Source organism: Girardinichthys multiradiatus, chromosome 19, assembly GCF_021462225.1.
Source record: "Girardinichthys multiradiatus isolate DD_20200921_A chromosome 19, DD_fGirMul_XY1, whole genome shotgun sequence".
Taxonomy (NCBI): domain Eukaryota; kingdom Metazoa; phylum Chordata; class Actinopteri; order Cyprinodontiformes; family Goodeidae; genus Girardinichthys; species Girardinichthys multiradiatus.
In genome coordinates, this window is record NC_061811.1 from 36,908,296 (window position 1) to 36,930,062 (window position 21,767).

Sequence of the window (21,767 nt, forward strand, 5' to 3'; positions counted from 1 at the left end):
CTTGGCAGTGACGCGCCCATCTAGCACAAGTATTGGGCCAAGGGAATGCCATGATATGGCAGCCCAAACCATCACTGATCCACCCCATGCTTCACTCTGGGCATGCAACAGTCTGGGTGGTACGCTTATTTGGGGCTTCTCCACACCGTAACTCTCCCGGATGTGGGGAAAACAGTAAAGGTGGACTCATCAGAGAACAATACATGTTTCACATTGTCCACAGCCCAAGATTTGTGCTCCTTGCACCATTGAAACCGATGTTTGGCATTGGCATGATTGACCAAAGGTTTGGCTATAGCAGCCCGGCCATGTATATTGACTCTGTGGAGCTCCCGACAGACAGTTCTGGTGGAAACAGGAGAGTTGAGGTGCACATTTAATTCTGCCATGATTTGGGCAGCCGTGGTTTTATGTTTTTTGGATACAATCCGGGTTAGCACCCGAACATCCCTTTCAGACAGCTTCCTCTTGCGTCCACAGTTAATCCTGTTGGATGTGGTTCGTCCTTCTTGGTGGTATGCTGACATTAACCTGGATACCGTGGCTCTTGATACATCACAAAGACTTGCTGTCTTGGTCACAGATGCGCCAGCAAGACGTGCACCAACAATTTGTCCTCTTTTGAACTCTGGTATGTCACCCATAATGTTGTGTGCATTTCAATATTTTGAGCAAAACTGTGCTCTTACCCTGCTAATTGAACCTTCACACTCTGCTCTTACTGGTGCAATGTGCAATCAATCAAGACTGGCTACCAGGCTGGTCCAATTTAGCCATGAAACCTCCCACACTAAAATGACAGGTTTTTTCAGTTTCATAGTCCAACCCCTGTATATATTCATGTAAAAGGCTTAGAGCAGCCTGTGTGGTTTTTTTATATACTTGGATATTTAAAATAAATTTTTACAATACTGAAAAAACAAGCAACATAAATTAACAGAAAAGACATGTTAAAACCTTCTGTAAAATAAAAAAAAGAATCTGTTTCTTGTGAATAACTTAGGACACTCCCACATTTATTCCCAGTAAAAATGACTAAAAGCACATGTGGGAATTAAAAGGATTGCTGAATAAAGATTTGTGCAGCTGAACCGCTAAACCAGATATGAGAGGCTAAAAACATTCCTCATCGCCATGTCAGTAGCCCATCACTCCACTCAAAGATTATTTAGTGGTGGCTAGTTAACGACACTAAAAATCAATCGTCATAATACTTTAAAAATATCATTTATTGAAACAATATTTTATTTACCCTCATGGTTTTCAATATAAACTGGTTGTTGGAACACATTCAAAGTGTTGTTCCTAATTAGTTTTAAAAATAATTTGACCTCTGTCCACAAGACAAACCTTGGTTTTTAAATGAGCATATTCAAACTGAGCTGTGTTATCACTGCATCATTTTTATTGGTTATTGGTTTTCTTTTTTTTTTTCCCTCCAGGAGTCTATTAGATTTTTTCATTCTTCTCCTTTTTAGTTAGTGTAGTTCAGTGTTACAAGTCTAGTGAAAGAGTTTGTTTATAAATTCTGAACGGCTAACCCAGACGTGAGAGGCTAAACTGTGTCAGACTTCATACTTGGCGATTTTGGAAATAAGTTGTTGTGTGTCTGTATAATATGGTAATGCAGTTTTTAGAGTCTGTTACAATGGCATATGTCATATGTCACATGGCCCTGGAAGCTGCAAACATTTTATACAAATATGTTTTGTGGGAAGACTGAAAAGAAGGAAAATTGTGAAAAAACAAACTAGACATTGTACTCTATTTGAGATCAAGGTTTTTGTTTTTATTGCATCATACCATTCTGATTAGCATATTAGAATGACATACCTTTGGCAAGTTCACATTCTGAAGCTTTACTTCATCAGCAGTAGTTTCGAGTGGCAGCTCCGCACTGACTGTCCTTTCTTCAGTCTCTCTCACTTGTCCATCAATCTTCTCTTTTGCATCTGTTGAGTGTTTATCCGTTCGGACCATATGGACCAAACTGGATTCAGAAAGGAATGTGGTAACGGTTTCTTTAACAGCTTCTTTATTCCACCCTACTGCTGACCCGTCAGGCTGAACCTTTGCTACTGTTGAATCTTGACTTTCCTTTACTGTGCAAGACTTCATACTTGTTTCCATACCTGGCTGCTTTTCAGTGTCTACAGTTTGGAACTCAAAGGGGTTAACAAGGATCTCCCTATTTTCAACAAACGTCTTATAAAACGTCTCTGGTGCAACATTTGTGTCACGTATTGATGGTTTAGATGGCTGGTCTGTAACACTGGGATCCTTTTCTACTTCAGATAATGTGCATTTGTAGGATTCTAGCGTATCATCTTGCCTTCTTTCCTTACAACCTTTTTCAGATGGCCCTGCTTCAACAGATTCTTGCTGACCCTGTTGTTTTACAGTTACTTCTAGCATTGTAAATGGGTAAATATCCAAAGAAAGCGGCTCTTGCTGCTCTGTCACTATTTGGCCCTGTATACTTGTTTCATTCGAATCAGTCTGTGGCACCTCTGCTATTATAACTGATGAAGTGGTCTGTTGCACCTGAATATCTGGTTGCAAAATCAATAACTGGGTTCCTTTCTCTGAAACAGCCTTCTCATTCAGATTTTTGGGCAAATCTCCAGGTCTTTCCTGTATTGTTTCCGAGATGTCTTGCCTAATAGCTGCTTGTGGTATGAGATGATCCTCCTCAGTTGCACTTCTGTCTTCAAGTACCGTGTCAGCATCACATGATGGTAATGTTGACAATATATGTTGATTGGAGTCACTTTGAGACACAATCTCTTTCCACATGGAGTCAGTTTGTTGTGAGTCTGCTCCTGTGGTATCTATTGCTGGCTCTTCTACTTTGGCAAACATGTTTTTATGCTCCGTAGCACTAGCTTGTGTTGCTACTTGTTCTTCAGGTTCCATGGGAGTTTTCTGTCCCTCTTCTGACTGTTCACCAAGGCTCTTAGAAAAATCATCAGGTGTTTCTGCTGACATTTCAGGATGGTCTTTCATGTCACTATGTTCTTCATCCAGCCCAGGTTTTTCTTGTTCTGTTTTCAAAAGCTCCATCCTTGTCTTATGTTCTCTTGGACCTATGTTTTTTAAGCTTATTTCAATGACTCTTGTCTCATGTGGTTGTATTGACTCATAACCAAGAAAACTGAGTTGAACAGAGTCACTTTGAGCAACATTACCTAGAAATTGGGTACCACTCTCTTGCATTTTTATCTCATTCATTTCAGTTGCAGCTTCATCTGGGATAATATCAGCTACATTTTTTTCAGACTGGTTATGAGTTTGAACAATATCTATGAGGATCTCTTTTTCTTCTTGGATAGAGGTGGTTTCACTGTCTTCTGGACCCCTTTGTATATCTAGCTCACACACTTCAGTCAGCATTGGAGATTTCTCCAAGGTGACAGATTTTGGATCACCCATATGTGTTAGAAGAGTGGAATGTTCATCGGGAATACTGTACTTGTTCGCCATTTTCGTCTCAATCTGATGTATTTGGTCTTGCTCATAAAAACATATTTCTACAAATTCTGTTTTGTGATCCGAGACCGATTCTGAAGCAGAAGGCTTGGCTTCAGATGAAATTTGTTTGGTAATACCTTCCTGGATATTTGCTTCTGCAGGCTCCTTATTTGGCCCATTTCCTGTGACACAAGTGTTATCAGTGACTTCAGGAGTGGTAGCAATATCCAGGGGTAGATTGCATGAAGGTTCCCTTTGAGCAGATCTTTCTTCCCTGATCTGTTTGACCTCATGCACATCACTTGCCTCAAGCTCTTTAGATTTTCCCTGTGATGTTCCCTGCTCAGACTCTTGTTGCTCACTCCCAGTTCCTCTCAGCTTCACATTTTCATCCTCAGAGAAGTTTATTTCCATCAATCCGGCCCTTCCTTCTTGAGACATAGCAATCGCACAAACAGAAGAGCAAAGTCTGTTGGAATCATGTTTGCCTTCAGACTCTTTGTCAGGTTGCTTTAGGTCTATATCAAATGTCTGACCGATTGCTCTGTCAGGCACATCGAGAATCAAATATTTCTTTTCAATTTCGTCTGTATTTTTCCATAAATTCTCAATGTAATCAGCTATATTTGGTGCATCTGTAGGGTCAGAGGAAGAAGAAAACTGCACTTTGGAAGCAGTGTCCAAGCCTCTTTCTGAAGACTGGGTAACTGTTTGTTGTGGAGCCTCTTTGGGTCTATGCTCAGACTCCTGATATGGCATTACTGAACTGGCTGAAATGAGTTCTTTAGCTTGAGAGCTTAAAGCACACGTTCCTACCTCATCAGGAAGAAAATTGGCTTCATCTATAAATCCTTCACTTGTGTCAATAATGATTGTGTCCATTTTCTTTTCTTTTAGAGCATGATCTTCAAGAATTTGAATTTCAGTTTTGTCATCTACTTCACTGGATTGCTCTACAACAGTTTGATTGTTGGCATTGTCCTTTTCTGTTTGTGCTGTGAGTACTTCTCTATCTGTGGATGCCTTAATTCCATCAAAGTCTTCAAGACTTTCGGATTCTTGGTTGGTTAATGAAGTCTGTTCCACTACAGCAGTAGCGAGGTGTCCTTTGTCTTCCTGTGCTGATAAAGTTGCTTCTTCACTTTTACTTTCAGTTTCAGCTTCATCACATTTGATTAGATAATTTAACTCAATCTTGTCTGGACTTTGTTCATTTATCACTGAAGCAGTAAGTCCTTGCTGCTCTCTAAAATATGTCAACTCATCATCAGCTTCAGATTGTTGACTGTCAGAAACTTTCATGCCCATTATTTTCTCCTTGTAAGAAGGTTCTGGGGAAACTATGGGACTTTTTGTTGATGTTTTGGTAAAGAACTCATATTCCTCCTGATCAGGAGTTAGTGTATCTGATTGTTGAGTTGAGAAAACTCTTGCTCTGTCAAGCTTGTTTCCTGTTTCCTTAATTTCCAAACCACCACTCCCAACATCCATAGTCTCTGGTTGTAAAGATCTGGAAACATCTGTAGAGTCAGAAGACAAAGGGAGCTGTAATTCAGCAACTGTGTCCAAGTCTCTTTCTGATGATTGGAAAACTGTTTGCTGAGAAGCCTCTGTGGTTTTGTGCTCAGTTTTCTGTAACTCTGTGTCTGAAGTTTTGTTCAGTATTATTGAACTGGCATAAATGTCAACCTCAGAGTCTTTAGCATGAGCTAAGGCACGTGTTTCTACTTCATTGGAATGACTATCCACTGCAGGCATAAATCGTCCACTTATGTCTAGAACAACTGTGGCCACTCCCTTTTCCTGTTGATCCTGATCTTGGAAAACCTTCTCATCTTCTGGGCTGATGTCTTCTGCAACAATTTGATTGTCCATGCTGTCATTTTCTGTCATCTTCATAGCTGTGATAGGTTGAACATTGTCATGGTCTTCTGTAGGATGTTTAGTGACTACACCAGTGTGTGTTTCAGCATCAAATAGTGACTCTGGACCTTCTGAAGGCTCAGCTCTTGTTAGGTCTTTCCTTCTTTGTCTAGGCTCAGTTCCTACCAAATTAACATCTACTACAATATTAGCATGTCTTTCATCTACCTGTGCAACCAAACCTTCCTCATATTCAGTGAGATTCTTTTGCTCATGATTGGCTGATATTATTTCAGGTATGTGTAATTGCTCTTTCAAACTTGGAGATTTGGGTGCATCTGTGGTCTCACACAAAAGTGAAATAACTTCCACAACAAGTGTTTCAGTTGTTGCCATGGCCATCTGTGGGCCTGGAAGAGGCAGGCTGTCTGAACCTGGTAATTGGGTTTGTAGCACAGCTGCACTTTCTGTTATTTGACCACTTTCCATGCCCTGTATTTCCTCCTTGTTCAAATGTTCTTGATAAATTACAAGACTCTTTGACCTTGTGGTTGGGAAGAGCTCATGTACTTCCTGATCAGTAGTTCTTCCACTTTCAAGTTCTTTTCCTGTTTCATTAAACTCTAGGCTGGAAGTTCCCACAGTGGCAGGCTGGACAGCTGCTGAAACATCTCTACTTGCTGATGTTCTCACAATTGGCATAGGCTCTGTTTCTGTTAAAATGGTAGTCTTTGTTCCTTCTGAAGACTTTTGTTCCTCTAACGTATCCAGTACTGGCTTTGCAATGGGGTCTTGCAAAGGTTTCAAGCTTCCTGACATCCTTTTGGTTGGCGAAGGCTTACATTTCACAAGAGAAGGTTCAGTTGATCCTTTGATTTCATCTGAAGTTGAAGCCTCTTGAGCCACAGACTTGATATTATTTTGTTCAAACTGAAAAGATTTATGGCTTTCAGGCTCTTCACTTGTCTGAAGGGCTTGTACAAGACAAAGGTCTGTTTTCTTTGACTTTCTCTTAGGTGGCAGATAGGTACTTTCATTTTTCACTGCAACGTACTTTACTGATTCTTGTTGGGTATCCTCAGAGTCCACACTTGGTATTCCTATGGGAGGGTAAATAAGCTCTGGAGCTATAGGAACTTCAAGGTTCTCAGACTTCTGCCAACTTGGCATAAGTGCAGTTTCTTCTACAAACACTTGCAGTTGCTCTTCAGAAGACTTGTCACTGTTTGGCTCAGGCTGGCTTTCTGCCAATGTTTTCTCAGTATGCTCCATGAGTATTATTTGACCTCTTGATCTTCTTTTGGTTGGAGAAGGTTTACCTTTCTTTACGTCGGTGGTTTCACTTGTTGGCGTCTTCTTATCTTCAGCTTCAAACTCTGTACCTCTGCTATCAAAAGCACTTTGCAGAGAAGTTGCAGTTGGGATGGCAGTCTTTGACTTTCTTCTAACTGGTATGAGTTTAGATTCTTCTCCATGGCTGACTTCTGTGGGCTCTTTTTGTGCTATTTGCTGTTCAAGATATTTAGGAGGACATTTTGGACTCTTTGGTTTTCGTCTGGGAGGCAAAAGCTCTCTTTGTCCCAAAACAGACAGGTCAGTGTACCCTTGAACAAGCTGTGGATCACACACATCTGTATATTCTCCAATAGTAGTAGCTACAGATGGTGCATTCTCAACATGTTCCTGGTTCTGTTTAGATTTAGAATAAGTTGTCTTTGAGAGTATTATCGGACTCCTGTCTTCATTACTAATTGGTTCAAGCTTGGTCTTTGATTCACCGGTGGTGATATCACTGCAGACGGGTGTTGGGGCTTCCTTTAGTTCAGACCTAACCTTTGTATGGACAGGTTCCTTTTTAATGTCTAAACTCTTTGATTTTCTTCTGGATGGTAGTGGTGAAGTTTCCTCATAAATTGCGCTTTTTGAAACTTCCATGACTGGTCTCAAACTGGGTTCGGGAGTTTGAGCCTCTGTCTGCATTTCAGTTGCATGTACATCTGTTAAGGATGATAATTTATCCTTAATAGATGTACATTTTTCTGCTAAGGAAACACTTTGCGTCTCATAGGAATGCTTGCTCTTACGTGGTGGTGCCACAACATTAGTCTTTGTCTCCACCAGATTTACATAAGACACATCAGAGGACTGAGCATCAGGCAGTCGTTTATCTCTCTCTTCAATTTCCTTCAATAAACAGACAAAACTTGATTAATTTAACAAATGTTTATATTAGAATTAATTTACTCTATTTAAAGTAAGATACACAGCATGTTACAGCACAAAATGTAGTTCTTCATCCTGCTTAATATTGATTTAAAAATAAAATTTGATGATATGAATACCTTCAAGATCTGACTTAGTGAAGTCTTGTGAACATCTACTTGTCTGAGTGTCCCTAAGCATTCTTTCTTGAATTTCTCAAACAAGTCCATTGTCAGGCAGGCTGTTAGAAACTGTTGATGAGAAAGTGCTTCGTGTAGATTGTGCTGCAGCTTTGTACCTTCCTCTAAAGTCACCTGAAAACAAGAGGAAAAAAAAAACTTTTATTCACAAACCTGCATAATATATTTTATGTGTCTTACGTGCTACATGACAGCGTAAATGAGGAATCAGAATAGTAGCAGTAACTTGACATCAGAATATTAGTTTTGCTTGACAGAGAGAGAAAGAGAACCTGCACAGAAGAAGGTGAGTCTGACGGGTTGCTGTGGCTCCACTGCTGCATTGCAGAGATACAATCCTTCAAATAATGAGCTGTGTTTGTTGAGCAGGCCCCCTGGTGGTCACTTAGCCTACACTCCAGACTGTCAATGCAGGGAAATAAAATGTATTACATTTGTAATTATAAATGATAAAGATGGGAAACAAAATAAACAAAAAATACTTTCTTTTAATCATGCAATACAAATAAGCTGATTTTTCTTGCTTTTAGGTCTGTATCGTTGTACAGGCGCAGAGGTCTTCACTGTTTAGTATATTTCTTACTGTGGAAACTGAAAACGCATTGGCTGCAGCCACCAAGTCTTCCTGCAGAACTTTTTCAATTAGTCAAGGGCTTCTGACCACCTGCCTTCTCAGGAATCTAGGGGCAGCTTCTGCTTTCAGCCACCAAGTGGCTTAACCACTGTTGCCTTAACTTCAACCTTGTAAATTATGCTTCTGGCTGTTTCTGTAGGAACCCTCAGGTTCCCACAGATACTTGTTTTGTATAATTTTCCTTCTGTGTCCAAGGAAATGATCTAGTTTATTTTTATTCTAATCATTGTAGTCTTAGTTTTATTGGACCATTAAAACTTTTCTTGTGCCATTGGTTTATTGCACAAACCTGAATAATGTAAAGGTTTTCTAATAAACCTAATATAAAATTGAGGTTGAATAATTTGAATGGCAACGGTACATATTAAGATGAATTTTTGTTATCCATATTGACTTGTCAATAAAACTCATGACATATTATGAGGTTATAAAGCTCTCCCTGGGTACTCAAGCTTCCTCCCAAAGAGATTCATACTAAACGGTCTTGTGTGTCTGAATGCTGCCCTGTGATGGACTGGCACCCTGTTCTGGGTGTTTTCTGCCTCTTGCCCATTTGAGATTGGTAGTAAACCATATTTTTGAGTAGAAACCTAATCCAGTATGCTGGATCAAACCAATAACACAACCCAATTGTGTTAAATCAACCTAGTCCCAGACCGGTCCATATTTGACACAGACCCTGGTTAGCAACATAACCCAAACAGGGTTATTTTCTACTCAGCAGTTGTAAGAGCGCAAAAAGTCTATTTTCTTTTGCATCCTTCCAGCTTTATCATGGCAGCTCTATGGAAGCATCAGGAAATGGTGACGGTTTGTAAAGCAGGGTACCTGGCATGTTGCTGGCATAAAGATGCAACCAAACTGACAATATCTGCAGGTAACTCGTTGGTAAACGTTGCTGAATTTACTTCTTGGTACATATCATGAACTTTGACACCCAAATCCAGTAGCGAGTTCTCACAGTTCTAACAGGAAAACAAAAAGTCACATCAGTCAACATCAGATGAACATTTGCTTCAAAATGTGTTTCAGAAAGGGCTGTTTTCAAGAACAAGACACTTTTTACAAGAAGATTGAGATACTACCTGAAGGCTGTGCCAGTGCTGCTGAAGCTGAGCGATATTGTTCTGTGGTTCACTGTAACTAAATGCCTGATCCAGAGAGCGGAGCTCCCACTGCAGGGCAGCCGCTCTCTCCTTCAGCCCCTGGGAAATCTGGGCCAGCTCACAGTCCATCTCCTCTAACCGCCTTTTACAGGTTGTCAGGCGCTCCCTCACTTCCTGCTCAGAGTTGGCACACAGCTCATGGAGGTGGCTGACCTCCAGGGTGATAGCATCCTGTCCTCCAGGAGTACAGAGACTCAACAAACAGTCTTTGGCAGCTTCCAGCTCCATCATCTCTCTCTGCTCTCTGTCAACTGTCTGCAGCAAAGCCTGAAAATGGACAAAAGGGTGAGACAAGGAGGTCCAGACTGAAAGTCTCAGTATTTCAACCAACACATTATATATTAGAGGTATTTAACCTTTAGTGTGTTGACAGCATTGCGAAGGCCATGTCTGTCTGCAGGAGGGGGCCCCAGGCCTTTAACCTGCTCCCTCAGCCAGTCCTGAGCTGCTTCATGCTGCTCAATAAGCAGAGTGCACTGCTGCTCCTTCACAATTCCTTGCTCCAAGTTTGCTACCACATCCTGAGAACACAAAATAATTTTTTTACTGATACCACAGCTTTAGTGTTAACATCCAGCAAAGTTTCTCTTTGCTCCTTGTTGGACTCACAGTTAGCTGTGTTAGCAGAGCAGGGATAGCATCATCCCTGGCTTTCCAGGATGGATTAGTCCAACTTTGGTCCTGTGTGATTTCATATAGCTCTTCGCGCTTAAAGAAACAGTCATATAGAGTATTGCCACGTGATGAATTAAACATTTTACAGTAGCAGGACACTCTTCTCTGTGTTTACCTGTGAGCGTACATCTGAGAGTAGAGGGGCTAAGGCTGTGCTCTGGTCCAGGAGGGTCCGGGCCTGCTCTACAGCCTGTCTTCGCTCTCCCAAGCCTGGCCAGGGGAATATTTGTGGAAGGTCGGATGTCTGTTTCTGGATCTCAGCCAGACGGGCCTCAGCTTTGTCTTGCTTATACTCGCAAGACAACAGGCGCTCCATAACACCATGCAACTGTCTACAGGGTGGCAGGTGGTAGATAAGAGAAAATCAGGACCAGACATGATGCAGCAAGAAGGATTAAATCCATCAAACTTTCAAACCTTCATGAGTTCTGCCAACAAAACCATGTGGTGACCAAAAGCGACCGATGTTGGCAGTGTCTTGGAAGTTTCTCACACAGTGACAGCCGCTCTTATGACAATAATCGCTTAGATGCTCATAAAATAAATTAGTTAATGACCACTTAGGGCACAAAAGCCTGAAAACCTGGCAGCTTGCTTTTCCTACATCTTCTGATTTGTTCTTAAAGTAAATCAGAACTCAGACTTTAGTTTTGTGTTTATTTTAAGGTTTCATTTCGCACTTTAAGCCAGTGATGATGATGATGATGATAACAATAATAATAATACATTTTATTTACAGGATTCTTTAAAGAATCTCAGGGTCAACCTAAACTACGAGCATCAATAAAAACCATAATTCACCTTAAAACTACTTAAAATACACAAAATGTTGATTTAGAATTTAGAGTTTTAGTCTTTTTTCCAAATCTTTTATTTTGATAATTTTTCTCCCTTGTGTGCTGTTTTCCATATACTTCCTGTTTTCTTTTTATACCATGTCCTCATTTTTTCTTTGGTCACTTTAGTTCTTGTCATCCTAGCCGCTGAAATGGTTAGGTTCTGGTCCGTTTCTGCACATGTTCCCTTTTTCAAGTTGTGTGGCACTAGTGGCCTTTATTTTGCAAGTTTACCGACAGGAAATGGAGTGGAGAGAGAGAGGAAGACATGCATCAAAGGCCAAGGGGCAGCATGTTTCTGCTCAATGATTAGTTTCATGTTTTTCTTGTTTACTAATCGTCCTCCCAGCATTTCTATCTCATGGTCTCCTCAGCCCAGAGCCAGATCCACCTGTGACGCTCCATGCCACCAATACTGAAGTTTCCTGTGTTTTTGTGTTGTTTGCATTTTGCTGCTGCTCTTGGTTTTCAGTCCTTATCATCACTTATGTAATACCTTCTTTAACAACTTCAACTTCTTCCTTGCTGTGTTTGGGTCTTTCACACAAGCTTGCAACAATGAAAGCTGTACAGAAACCAGAATAAGAAACTGGTCCCAAAATCTGGATCAGAGCCTCTCTCTGTCAAAATTTCACAAAAGGACTATTGACTTCGGAACCATGTTTGCTAGTTTTTCAGTGCACCAGCACAAGAAGTGACAAAAACACAGAGCTGTTTGTGGAAACTATGGTAAAATGAACCTCTGTGGTTCTAAAACAGGTTTTGTACCTCTGGGTCTCTTCAGCAGCTCGTACAACTGTCCTCCACCGTGTCTCTACGTCCTGGACTATTTGCTGAACCTCCACCTTCTTATCTGCTTCCAGGTCTGTGTGTTCACAGAGACTCTGTGCTCGAGTCTTCAGCTCAATCACTTGACTTTCACCCTTTGACTTAGAGCTCAAGATGGCCTAAACACAAAGTTTGTGTTGATAGATATAAATCACAGACATTCATGTCCAGATAAACATTTTCAAATGCTGTGAAGCAGTTTGAAAGTCATATTTTGCTGTGCTACAAGTAAAAACTTGTATAAAACCTAAAAGTGCAAGGAAATGCTCACTGCTGTATGTTTTATTCTTCTGTACATCTTACCTGTGCGGTGTTCATTCTTTCCTCTAGCTGAGCCTTGCTGCCCTGTGTACCACACTGCATAGAATCAGCTTGTTTTTGCAGGTCTTCAATCCAATTCTTAGTGCTACCCGCATGGTTACGGAAGGCCTCCATCTCCCTGGACAGCAAGTACTGGACCTCAGCTCTCAGCAGAGTGTTCTCAGCAGTCTGCAGGACTATCCCCCAAAGCTGCTCCGAGTCTTGCGCTGCCTTCTGGGCCTCTCGCCGTGCGTGCTCCGAAATGTCTTCTTGCTCAGACAAATTCTGGCTTTGTCTTGTCAGCTCAGTCAGCTTTGAGTCTGCCTCAGGCTTGAGGCTCAGGATGTTCTGATGATCAAGCACATTAGCACATCTTAAGTTAGTATAAAGTAGTTATAAATGTTCTAGAACTAAATCTCTGTAAAGAACAATTTAAATAAACATATAGGGAAAAGGAAAACCAAAATCTTCAATGAGATTCACTGGGATGTTATGTGATAGTGCATGACAGTAAAGTGAAAAGAATATGATATTTAACTACAAATTCTCATTTAAATTTTAAGTCTGGACTTAAACCATTCCATTGTATCTCTGCTTGGATATTTAAGGTGGTTGTCCTGCTCGAAGGAATGTCTTGAATTTAGCTCAATCTATCTTCCAATCAACTCTGACCTGCATCGGCATCTGTGTTGAAGAAAGGCATTGCCACACCACAACGCTGCCACCACCATGTTTCACTGGGGATGGCATTCTCAAGATGGTATGCTACCACAAATAGCATCCTCTCTCCATGTTCAGATGATGGATTGAACAGAGTTCTGAAAGATGTTTAAAGCTTGTTCTAGAACCTAACCCTGCTTTAAACTTCTCCACAACGTTCTCCATATCTGCTGTGCTCCTTGGTCTTTATGATGCTGTTTGTTCTCTAATGTTCTCTAACAAACCTCTGAGGCCAGAAACAGAACAGCTGATCATTTCTGAAGATAGTTGCTGTAAACTTTATTAAGGGGAATCAAATGCACAGCACTATTGTTATATATATTTGTAAAAGAAAGAAAACAACACTAATTTCCTAGTTGCTTCACAGTCAAGCACTAATTTGTGGTTTGTCTGTCAATGTTTCCGCCTCATGCTGAGAACCAGCGCTGGATAACTGGCCCCCATCTTCACAATTATATCTTCAACAGGTCTCTAGGGTCAGGTATCTTATGAATCGCTTAAACATACTGAAGATATGAACAAGTGTTTGTCAAACAATAACAAGGAGATGCCAAACTGAATCGTGATGAACTGATTCAGGGGAGGCATTGTATGAACAAATGAGGTATAATTTTAAATATAAGAACATGTGTCATATCTCGCTTTTCCAACATATTGCAAAAGTCTCTGCTAGAACTTCAGACATACCTGCACTGTTTTTATCACTTGTTCTGGATCAGTCTCATGATCCAGAGAGGTGAGGGCCTGCTGCCTCCTTTCTAGCCAGCTGCTGGTGCTTTCTTTCAGAACCTCATAGTTCCTTAGCTCAAGATCCAGAGCATGCTGCCTTTCAGCTTCACTCACTGCTTGTTTAGTATGTTTTAGCAGCTTCGTCCACTGCTCCTCACTGTCTCGTAGTCTTTGCTGAATGTCTTGCTTTTTCTGTTCACCAAGATCCTGAGTACAAAAACTCTGACAGTGTCTCTTAAGCTTCTGGAGCTTGGAATCACCTTCAGTCTTGGAGCTCATTATGGCCTGTAAATGGGATGAGAAATGTCACCACAGAGATCACTAGAAATTAATATTTTCCTCAAAGAATTTGTTTTAATACTTCATTGCATTTTACAATCTGCTGGAGGTTTCTTCCTGTTAAAAGGGAGGTTTCCCCCTCCAGTGTCACTACATGCATGCTCAGTGTGAGGGATTGCTGCAAAGTCAACACCAGTGACTGTCCACTGTCTCTACATGCTCATCCAGGAGGAGTGAATGCTACAAGTCTCTGATTCGATGCAATCTGCTGGGTTTCCTTAGACAGAAAAACTTTTTATCCAATTTGAATAAATAACTGAATCTGACTGCACTGTTCAATGGTTAGGATTAATTGTACCTGACTTTTGTGAAGTGCCTTGAGACAACATGTGTTGTGAACTGGCGCTATATAAATAAACTGAATTTAATTTAATTTAATTTAATTTGAATTTTGGAATGTATCAATTTGGACATGTAGGATACACATAGGATACACTTAAATCCCACAACAGGTCTTAGACTCTAGTGTCGCTGTCACGGCTTGTGTAGTGGAGAACCCCGGAATGCAGATGGACAGGCAGCATGACGGTAGGCGAAATGATTTAATGAGCAAAAACAGACATGAGCAGGCTGGCAAGACAGGCTTGGCACAAGCAAAAGGACAAGACATGAACAGAGTGAGTGAATGATCCAAAATGTTTCCGCACGTAATGAACAGAACAGACGTGTTTATATAGAACAAGAACAAGGTGAAACGAGAAGACTGATTTGCTTAGTGCAGGTGAACCGAATAAAATTGACAGACAGGAGAGAACACAATGTGAATGGAGCAAAACAGAAATTCAAGAATACAAAGTAATAGAAACATAACTAGAAAAACATGAAACTAAAGCTTAACCAGACCCAAAAACCTAACTTGACAAAACATGAACAAGAAGACAAAAACTAAAGCATGACCAGGAAAATAATAAACAGAAGTATGATTCAAAACCTTAACTGTGAGAAACATAAGAGGAAAAACCCGCAACCAAAAACCAAACAACCCCAAATCATAACAGTTGCAGTACTTTTTGAGCCGCAGTTACCACCAAATACATCTTGCATACATTAGTACCGTGCACTTTTTTGGTAACATTGCTGTTGTTCTATATGCATGTTTCTGCAGGTCTAAAAGCAGCCTTTAAGTTTTCTTGTATTCTCTTCACCCCTCTCTCCTCTATTCTATTTTCCTCCGTTTTTCCTTTTTGCCCAACCTCTCTCTCTTTCTTGCTTCTTTTTTTTTCCTTCTCGTTTCTATCTCCATGCCCATTGCAATTGAAATTATCCCAAAACAGTTTCTAATTAAGTTTTTTTTTTATATATATATATCAAGTGGAGCATTAGAGCGTTAGCCGTAATGTTCAATTCGTGAAAGTAAATCGGTTGGGCTTCTTCTTGGCACTCACATTGCCGAACAAGACAAAAGAAAGAATGACTCTGCTACAATATTCCTCCTGGCTCTGATTGGTCTGGTTGTCTCTTACTGGAAGCTGTGTGCTTCTACAAATGGCAGTATGACCACTGGGAGGAGTCAGAGGAGGTTTATTTTTTTTCAGTGATAATCTGTGTTGTTTTTTACTGTCAGAACATAGTGACAGTTTTAACAAAAGTTACCTACTGCAGAGCCAACAGACTCAGAACAGAGAATGATGAAAAAACATTCAGCTTTTGAAATATGACATATTTTTAGCCAACTGACTTTACTCAGGATTTTTCAGGAGGATTGCTGTTGCACTTAAAACAATGTTACTGTGTGAATCAGGACTGTAGGATTCATTCCTGATTGTTTGCACTGATGTAATGTAATATAAAATACTACAAGATAATGAGCAGCACACACAACAATTTAAACAGTCCTGTATTAAATCAAATTTCTATGCAGATTGATCGGTAGCTATTGAGTTGATTTTTATCTTCTAAAACATGTAACCATAGAGAAATGCCAAAATCTAGAGCTCCATATAAGGAGGGAAACCTGGTTGTGTAAAGCCACAGCTAAGCACACTGTAAATGGGCTGAACATATATACTGTATAACACTTTCCTAGTCATATTGAACATTACTTGTATAGTCACATTCACTCAGCTGCACTCACAGTGATGGCACATTAATACACTGACACACTGAATGGTAGGCATTCTGTGATTACGTGCCTTGCCCAAGGGCAAGTTGATAAGTGGTGGAGAAAGCTTGTGTCAAACCTGTTCTTCCAAGACACTTCCTTAGACACAGATACACCAGATGCTCTACAAACTGTGAAACCAGTGTTACCATTTTCTGTCATCCAGTCTGTAGGCAATGTCACCAAAAGTGGATCTAAACAGGGATGTGGCAAGTAAATACCAGCTGTTTTTAGCATCCAGATGTGTTTGGACAGGACAAGTTTCTTGAATCACAAGCAGAACTTGTATTTCCAACATTTCTCCAGCACTGATCCAAAAGTGTGTAACAGAAGAACCCACAACAAACGATACCTCTAACGCAATGTTGTCTCATGCATATAACGGCAGTTACTGCAATACGATGGTGTCCACTTAAGCTAGCAAGCAGCTCACCTGTGCTGCATGAAGTCTGTGGTCAGGTTTGGCTTGGTTGCCCAAGGAAACCAGTTGTTGTTGGAGACCCTCAAGCCAGCAATCGGTGTCGTGCTGAAGGGTCTCCAATTCTCTCAGCTGAAAAAAGAAACAATATTCTCATGGTCAAGTTAACATGGTTCAACAGCAGCACTACAAATTAATGTGGACTTTATGTTTATTTCTATCTTAGATCCATTATAACCTACACTTGGAACAGAAGACATCACTGTTAGGGTTAAGGACTACAAGTAATTTTCAAGGTCAGTTTATTTATACAGCACCATTCATACACAAGGCAATCCAGAGTGCTTTACTGGCCATCACAGCAAGGACAGACAGTAACTAAAAGACCTTTAAGAATTTGCTTAGAACAAACAGCTAACAAACATCTAAAAGCTTTGCATGGAAGAACAATTTTAAAATGCAGACTTAAATCCAAATTTTAATTTTAAATAAAAATCTAAATCAGATCTTTAGTCTCAGGCTCCAAACAGGCAACCAGACTATTGGTCAGACTGTTTAATCCAAAGCTTTTGTGAACAAAAATGTTTTTTTAGTTTCATGATTTAAAGGAACCAAATGTTTCTGAACATCTCAGGTGTTCAGGCAGATTATTCCAGATGTGATGAGCATAGAAACAAATGCTGCCTCACCTTGTTTTGTTCTGGTTCTGGGAACACTGAGTAAGCAGGTCTCTGAAGACCCGAGGGGTCTAGATGGTTCATACTTGAGAAGCCACTCAGAAATGTATTTCAGTCCAAGGCCACTGAGTGCTTTATAGACCAATAGCAGATTCTTTGACAAATAGGGAGTCAGTACAGCAATATAAGAACTGGCTTTCTAGGTGCTTGTCAGGACTCTGGAAAAAGCATTTTGGATGAGATGCAGCTGCCTGATTTTCAAATACATGTAAAGGCAGTCTAGATCCAAGTCCAAAACAACACCAAGATTTCTTGCATGCTCTATATGCTCCTTAGCCCCATTGAGTCTTGTCGAGTGCTGATCTCCTGCATGTTTGGTATCAAAAACAATGTCTGATTTCTGTCTTTTGGTTAGATTAACTGCTGGATGTTACAACCACAACATCCTATTTTATTTAGGGTGTCCAAACAAAGGGGCTGTATCCATGTGCAAACCCAAAAGGCCTTCACAGAACTGCTGAATCTATACTAACATCTAATTTCAATAAGATAAAATTTATTAAATAATTTAGTGACTTCTAAATGCAATTTATTTAGTATTTATTTATAAACCAAGTGTTAAAAAAGCTGTTCCCAAAATGCTGTTGGTTCCTTCCATAAAATCCCAATAAAATGCATTTAGGGTTGCTTAAATTTAACATCATGCTCTCACCTCCAACCTCCTCCTCTCACTCTCCTGAGCTATGTCAGCTGCTGCTGTAGCTTCAACCTGCTGAGCACCTTGGAGGACGTCCCTCCACTGCTTCTCCGTCTCTTTAACTGTCTGCTGAACTTGGACTTTCCGACCTTCGTCAGCATCCTGGTGATCACACAGGGTTTGACCTCGTCTCCTCAGGTTGTTCACCTTAAAGTCACCATCAGGTCTTGAACTCAAAATTGCCTTCAAAGGAAAGAAATCAATCAATATATATACTGTATATATATATATATATATATATATATATATATATATATACAGTGTATATATATGAACACATTGGCAATAAAACACACCAGCTTTGTTTTCAGGCAAAACATTTTATGATCGTATTCAAATTAATAAATCCAAATATACCGTTAATATGGGCGCAAAATTAAATAATCCGACCATGACGTGTTTACATGCACCAAGCTTTATGCAGAATCGAAGGTCTTTGACCTGCGCAGAGTTGTTGAATATTCCTAAACCAACCGCAGAAGAAGTTGTACTTCTGTCTGTGCTGTAAAAAAGAAAACAACAAACCTGGAAGTGTGTTGGTTCTAAGTGTTCTGAGCGTCCAGAATAGAGCTGCATGAGGTTCTGAGAGCGCTTGAGGCGTTGCTGCTTTCCATAATAAGAAACAAACTTAATGTGTCATCAGACCAGTTGTTTCCCTGCGGGTAAGCGTCTTGATACTAAAGGTGGAAATGCGTCACATTGACATAGGGCAGACATGCGCAGTTGGGTCAGTTTGCCACAATCAGAATGGGCATAAACCACCACTCACATTTGGAATACAGTTTCCGCCAAATCGGATCCCAAAATTCAGATTTGGCATTTACATAATGCATTTTTATTCCGATCAGGCATTTATTCTGATTACTCTTGTCCATGTAAACATGCCTACTGAGGGTTTTTGGTTGTAATCTGATGAAATGGTAAAATGTTCGAGGGCTATGAATACTTTTGCAAAGCTCTGTAGTTTGGACCTTATACCCAGGTCATCTAAAGTTAATCATACATGTCCACTGTAGAAACAGATGCCTCGTTTGATGGGAACAGACCTGTGCTGTGTCGCATCGCTCCTGAGGCGGGGTGTGGCAGCCCACAGACTGCAGCTTCTGCTGTTTTTCTCGTATCCAGGACTCAGTGTTTTTACTTTGACAGTAAAAGTCGTCTAAAAGACTTCGGAGTTCAGCTTGTCTGGCTGTCTGCAGAACTGCTCCCCAGAGCTGCTCTGTATGTGCCACTAGCTGCTCCATCTCTGTTGTCCTGCTCTTCTCCAGGTGCTTGCACAGACCCGCAGTTTGCATCTTCAGGTCAAGCAGCTTGGACTCTCCTTCAGGTTTGGAACTTATAACAGCCTGAAGGAAAGGCAAGTTTGCTTATATAACATCGTTCATACACAGAGTAATACAAATGACCTTGCAGAAGCAAATGGAGTGGGGCTTAGATAGATAACATACATATAAACAGGCAGGAGTATAGTGAAACAAAAATGATTTAACAGACTGAACTGACCGGCATCAGAGTGAGGACAACAGAGGATCTGACATAGAGTAACTGAACCAAAGAAAATTTCTATTAAAAATGACCCAGCCGGTTTTAAAGTCTAAATACCAGACGTGAGGACAGGTGAGCTCAGTCCTTACTGGTCAAAACAGTGTTTGGGAAAAGTTTTCAAAAGTAGCTCAAAAACCATGAACAGCAAAATTTACAGAGAACACCAAATATTCTGCACACTAAGTTAAAACAAAACCACAAAAATACAATAACTCAGTCCTCGCTTACCTGCACAGTCTGCCACCGCTCCTCAAACTGCATGTGACCACCCAGGCCCAACAGTTTCTGCCTCTGCTTTTTAATCCAGGACTGGAAGCTTTTATCCAAATTTTTAAAAGCCTCAAACTCCCTCTCAGAGGCTGCTTGGCTTGCCACTTGCTCCACAGTCAATTTAGCAGCCTGCATGATATTCTGCCACTGCTCCTCGGCGTGTCTGATGGCATCACAAATCTCCGTCCTCTTGTTACTGTCTGAGCCCTGGTTTTCACAGATGCTCTGCCATTGTTGCCTCAAATCCTGCAGCCTTGACTCCCCATGAGGCCTGGAGCTCAGAACAGCCTAAAGAAAGGATACGCACACTCTCTTAAGTTGCTCTAAATATTTAATCTAATACTGTTTTACCAAAATGATTCGGAGACTAGTTCAACACACCTCAGCAATCTGGAGTCTTTCATCAACTTCCATGTGTGGACCCAGAGAAGTGAGAATCTCACTCTGGTCTTTGATCCAGGACCCAAAACTTTCAGTGTGGGTTTGGAAAGCATCAAGCAGTTTGTCTAACAGGGCTTTTGTCTCTGCCTTACTGAGAGCCTCCTCAGCAGCTTGAAGGGCAGTCCTCCACTCACTCTCCATCTCTCTGACCAGCAAACTAACATCACGTTTCCTCTGTTCGTCTATGTCCTCCTGCTCACACAGCTTTTCCATTGCTCCAAGCAGACTGTTCACTTTAGAGTCTCCTTCAGATCTGCAGCTTAGGATAGTCTGGAAAAAAGCAAAATGGTGCTGATAGAACCATAGCCTGTGTCAGACACTGATGTTTTACATTTCAGGTTAGAATTAGCTGTCATTGCCATTAAAGCCAGCTACATATTAGGTGTTGTGTCAGTGTTAAGCCCCACACTATTTTCTTTAAGGGCGACATATTATGCTTTTAAATCCTTCCTTCTCATATTGAAATCATTCAGTTGTGGTCTATATAAAGTGAACTGCCTTGGTATGAATTCTTTGTTATTGTAGCTCCACAGGATCCCCGTTAGGAATTTTCCCACCTGATGAGGGAACATTTCCATGAAAAATAAGATTTAACCAGGCACTTCAAAGAGGTTCTGATGCTGGGGGCTGGTGTAATGAATTGTGTGGGTTAATACACTCAGCAACCGAACGCAGCATAGGCATACTTAAGCTTGGACTTCAAAATCGCAGCGAGAAAAAAATATGGCGGATACGCGAAATTGATCAGCCGGAAGTCCATGACCTTATTTAGTGATTCCGCAGCAAATACTGTGACGTAACAGTTCAAAAAACTTAATTTAAAAAAATAATGTTCTTCATTTTATGAAGAACATTATGGAGAACCCTGAGCATCCTCTTCATGAGACTGTTGTACAACAACAGTGTCTTCAGTCAGAGGTTTCTTCAGATCTGCTGTAAGACAGACACTACAGGAGATCCTTCCTGCCCACAGTCATCGGCATCTACAACGGCTCTTTGAAAAAACCTGCATAATATGAGCTACAACAACATTTAATTTCCCTCTGGAATTAATAAAGTAGTTTTGAATTGAATTGAATTGAATAGAGAAAAGGGCTGCACGGTGGCACAGTTGGTAGCACTGTTGCCTTGCAGCAAGAATATCCCGGGTTTGATTCCCGGCCGGGGGTCTTTCTGCATTGAGTTTGCATGTTCTCCCCGTGCATGCGTGGGTTCTCACTGGGTACTCTGGCTTCCTCCCACAGTCCAAAGACATGCCTGTTAGGTTAATTGGTCTCTCTAAATTGCCCTTAGGTGTATGAATGAGTGTTGTTTGTGTGTTGCCCTGCGATGGACTGGCAACCTGTCCAGGGTGTACCCTGCCTCTCACCCATAGACTGCTGGAGATAGGCACCAGCTCCCCCGCGACCCACTATGGAATAAGTCGTAGAAAATGACTGACTGACTGAATAGAGAAAAGTGAACAAACTAAAAAATACAACCCAAACAGAATATAACACCTGGAGAGACTAAATTCAACTTTGCTGCACTCCCACAGACTCCAAGTACAAAACAAAATGTATTTAAGGGCTAAAACAGTGGATTTTGCCTGACAT

At 40.8% G+C, this 21,767-nt stretch overlaps 1 protein-coding gene across 1 annotated transcript in view; it reads right to left on the bottom strand.

Annotated features, from left to right (window-relative positions):
* LOC124885087 (nesprin-1-like) overlaps positions 1 to 21,767 on the bottom strand; it is a 67,343-nt gene that overhangs the window by 40,798 nt on the left and 4,778 nt on the right. Inside the window, exons 3-18 of the mRNA XM_047393283.1 lie at positions 20,113 to 20,442; positions 19,690 to 20,019; positions 18,963 to 19,262; positions 17,872 to 18,099; positions 16,498 to 16,614; positions 13,583 to 13,909; positions 12,179 to 12,523; positions 11,816 to 11,994; positions 10,327 to 10,543; positions 10,146 to 10,244; positions 9,893 to 10,057; positions 9,456 to 9,803; positions 9,199 to 9,335; positions 8,009 to 8,138; positions 7,610 to 7,850; positions 1,834 to 5,372 (exon numbers count right to left, since the gene is read on the bottom strand). Of these exons, the coding sequence (XP_047249239.1) occupies positions 1,834 to 5,372; positions 7,610 to 7,850; positions 8,009 to 8,138; positions 9,199 to 9,335; positions 9,456 to 9,803; positions 9,893 to 10,057; positions 10,146 to 10,244; positions 10,327 to 10,543; positions 11,816 to 11,994; positions 12,179 to 12,523; positions 13,583 to 13,909; positions 16,498 to 16,614; positions 17,872 to 18,099; positions 18,963 to 19,262; positions 19,690 to 20,019; positions 20,113 to 20,442 (7,032 nt within the window). The remainder of the gene's footprint in view (positions 1 to 1,833; positions 5,373 to 7,609; positions 7,851 to 8,008; positions 8,139 to 9,198; positions 9,336 to 9,455; positions 9,804 to 9,892; positions 10,058 to 10,145; positions 10,245 to 10,326; positions 10,544 to 11,815; positions 11,995 to 12,178; positions 12,524 to 13,582; positions 13,910 to 16,497; positions 16,615 to 17,871; positions 18,100 to 18,962; positions 19,263 to 19,689; positions 20,020 to 20,112; positions 20,443 to 21,767) is intronic.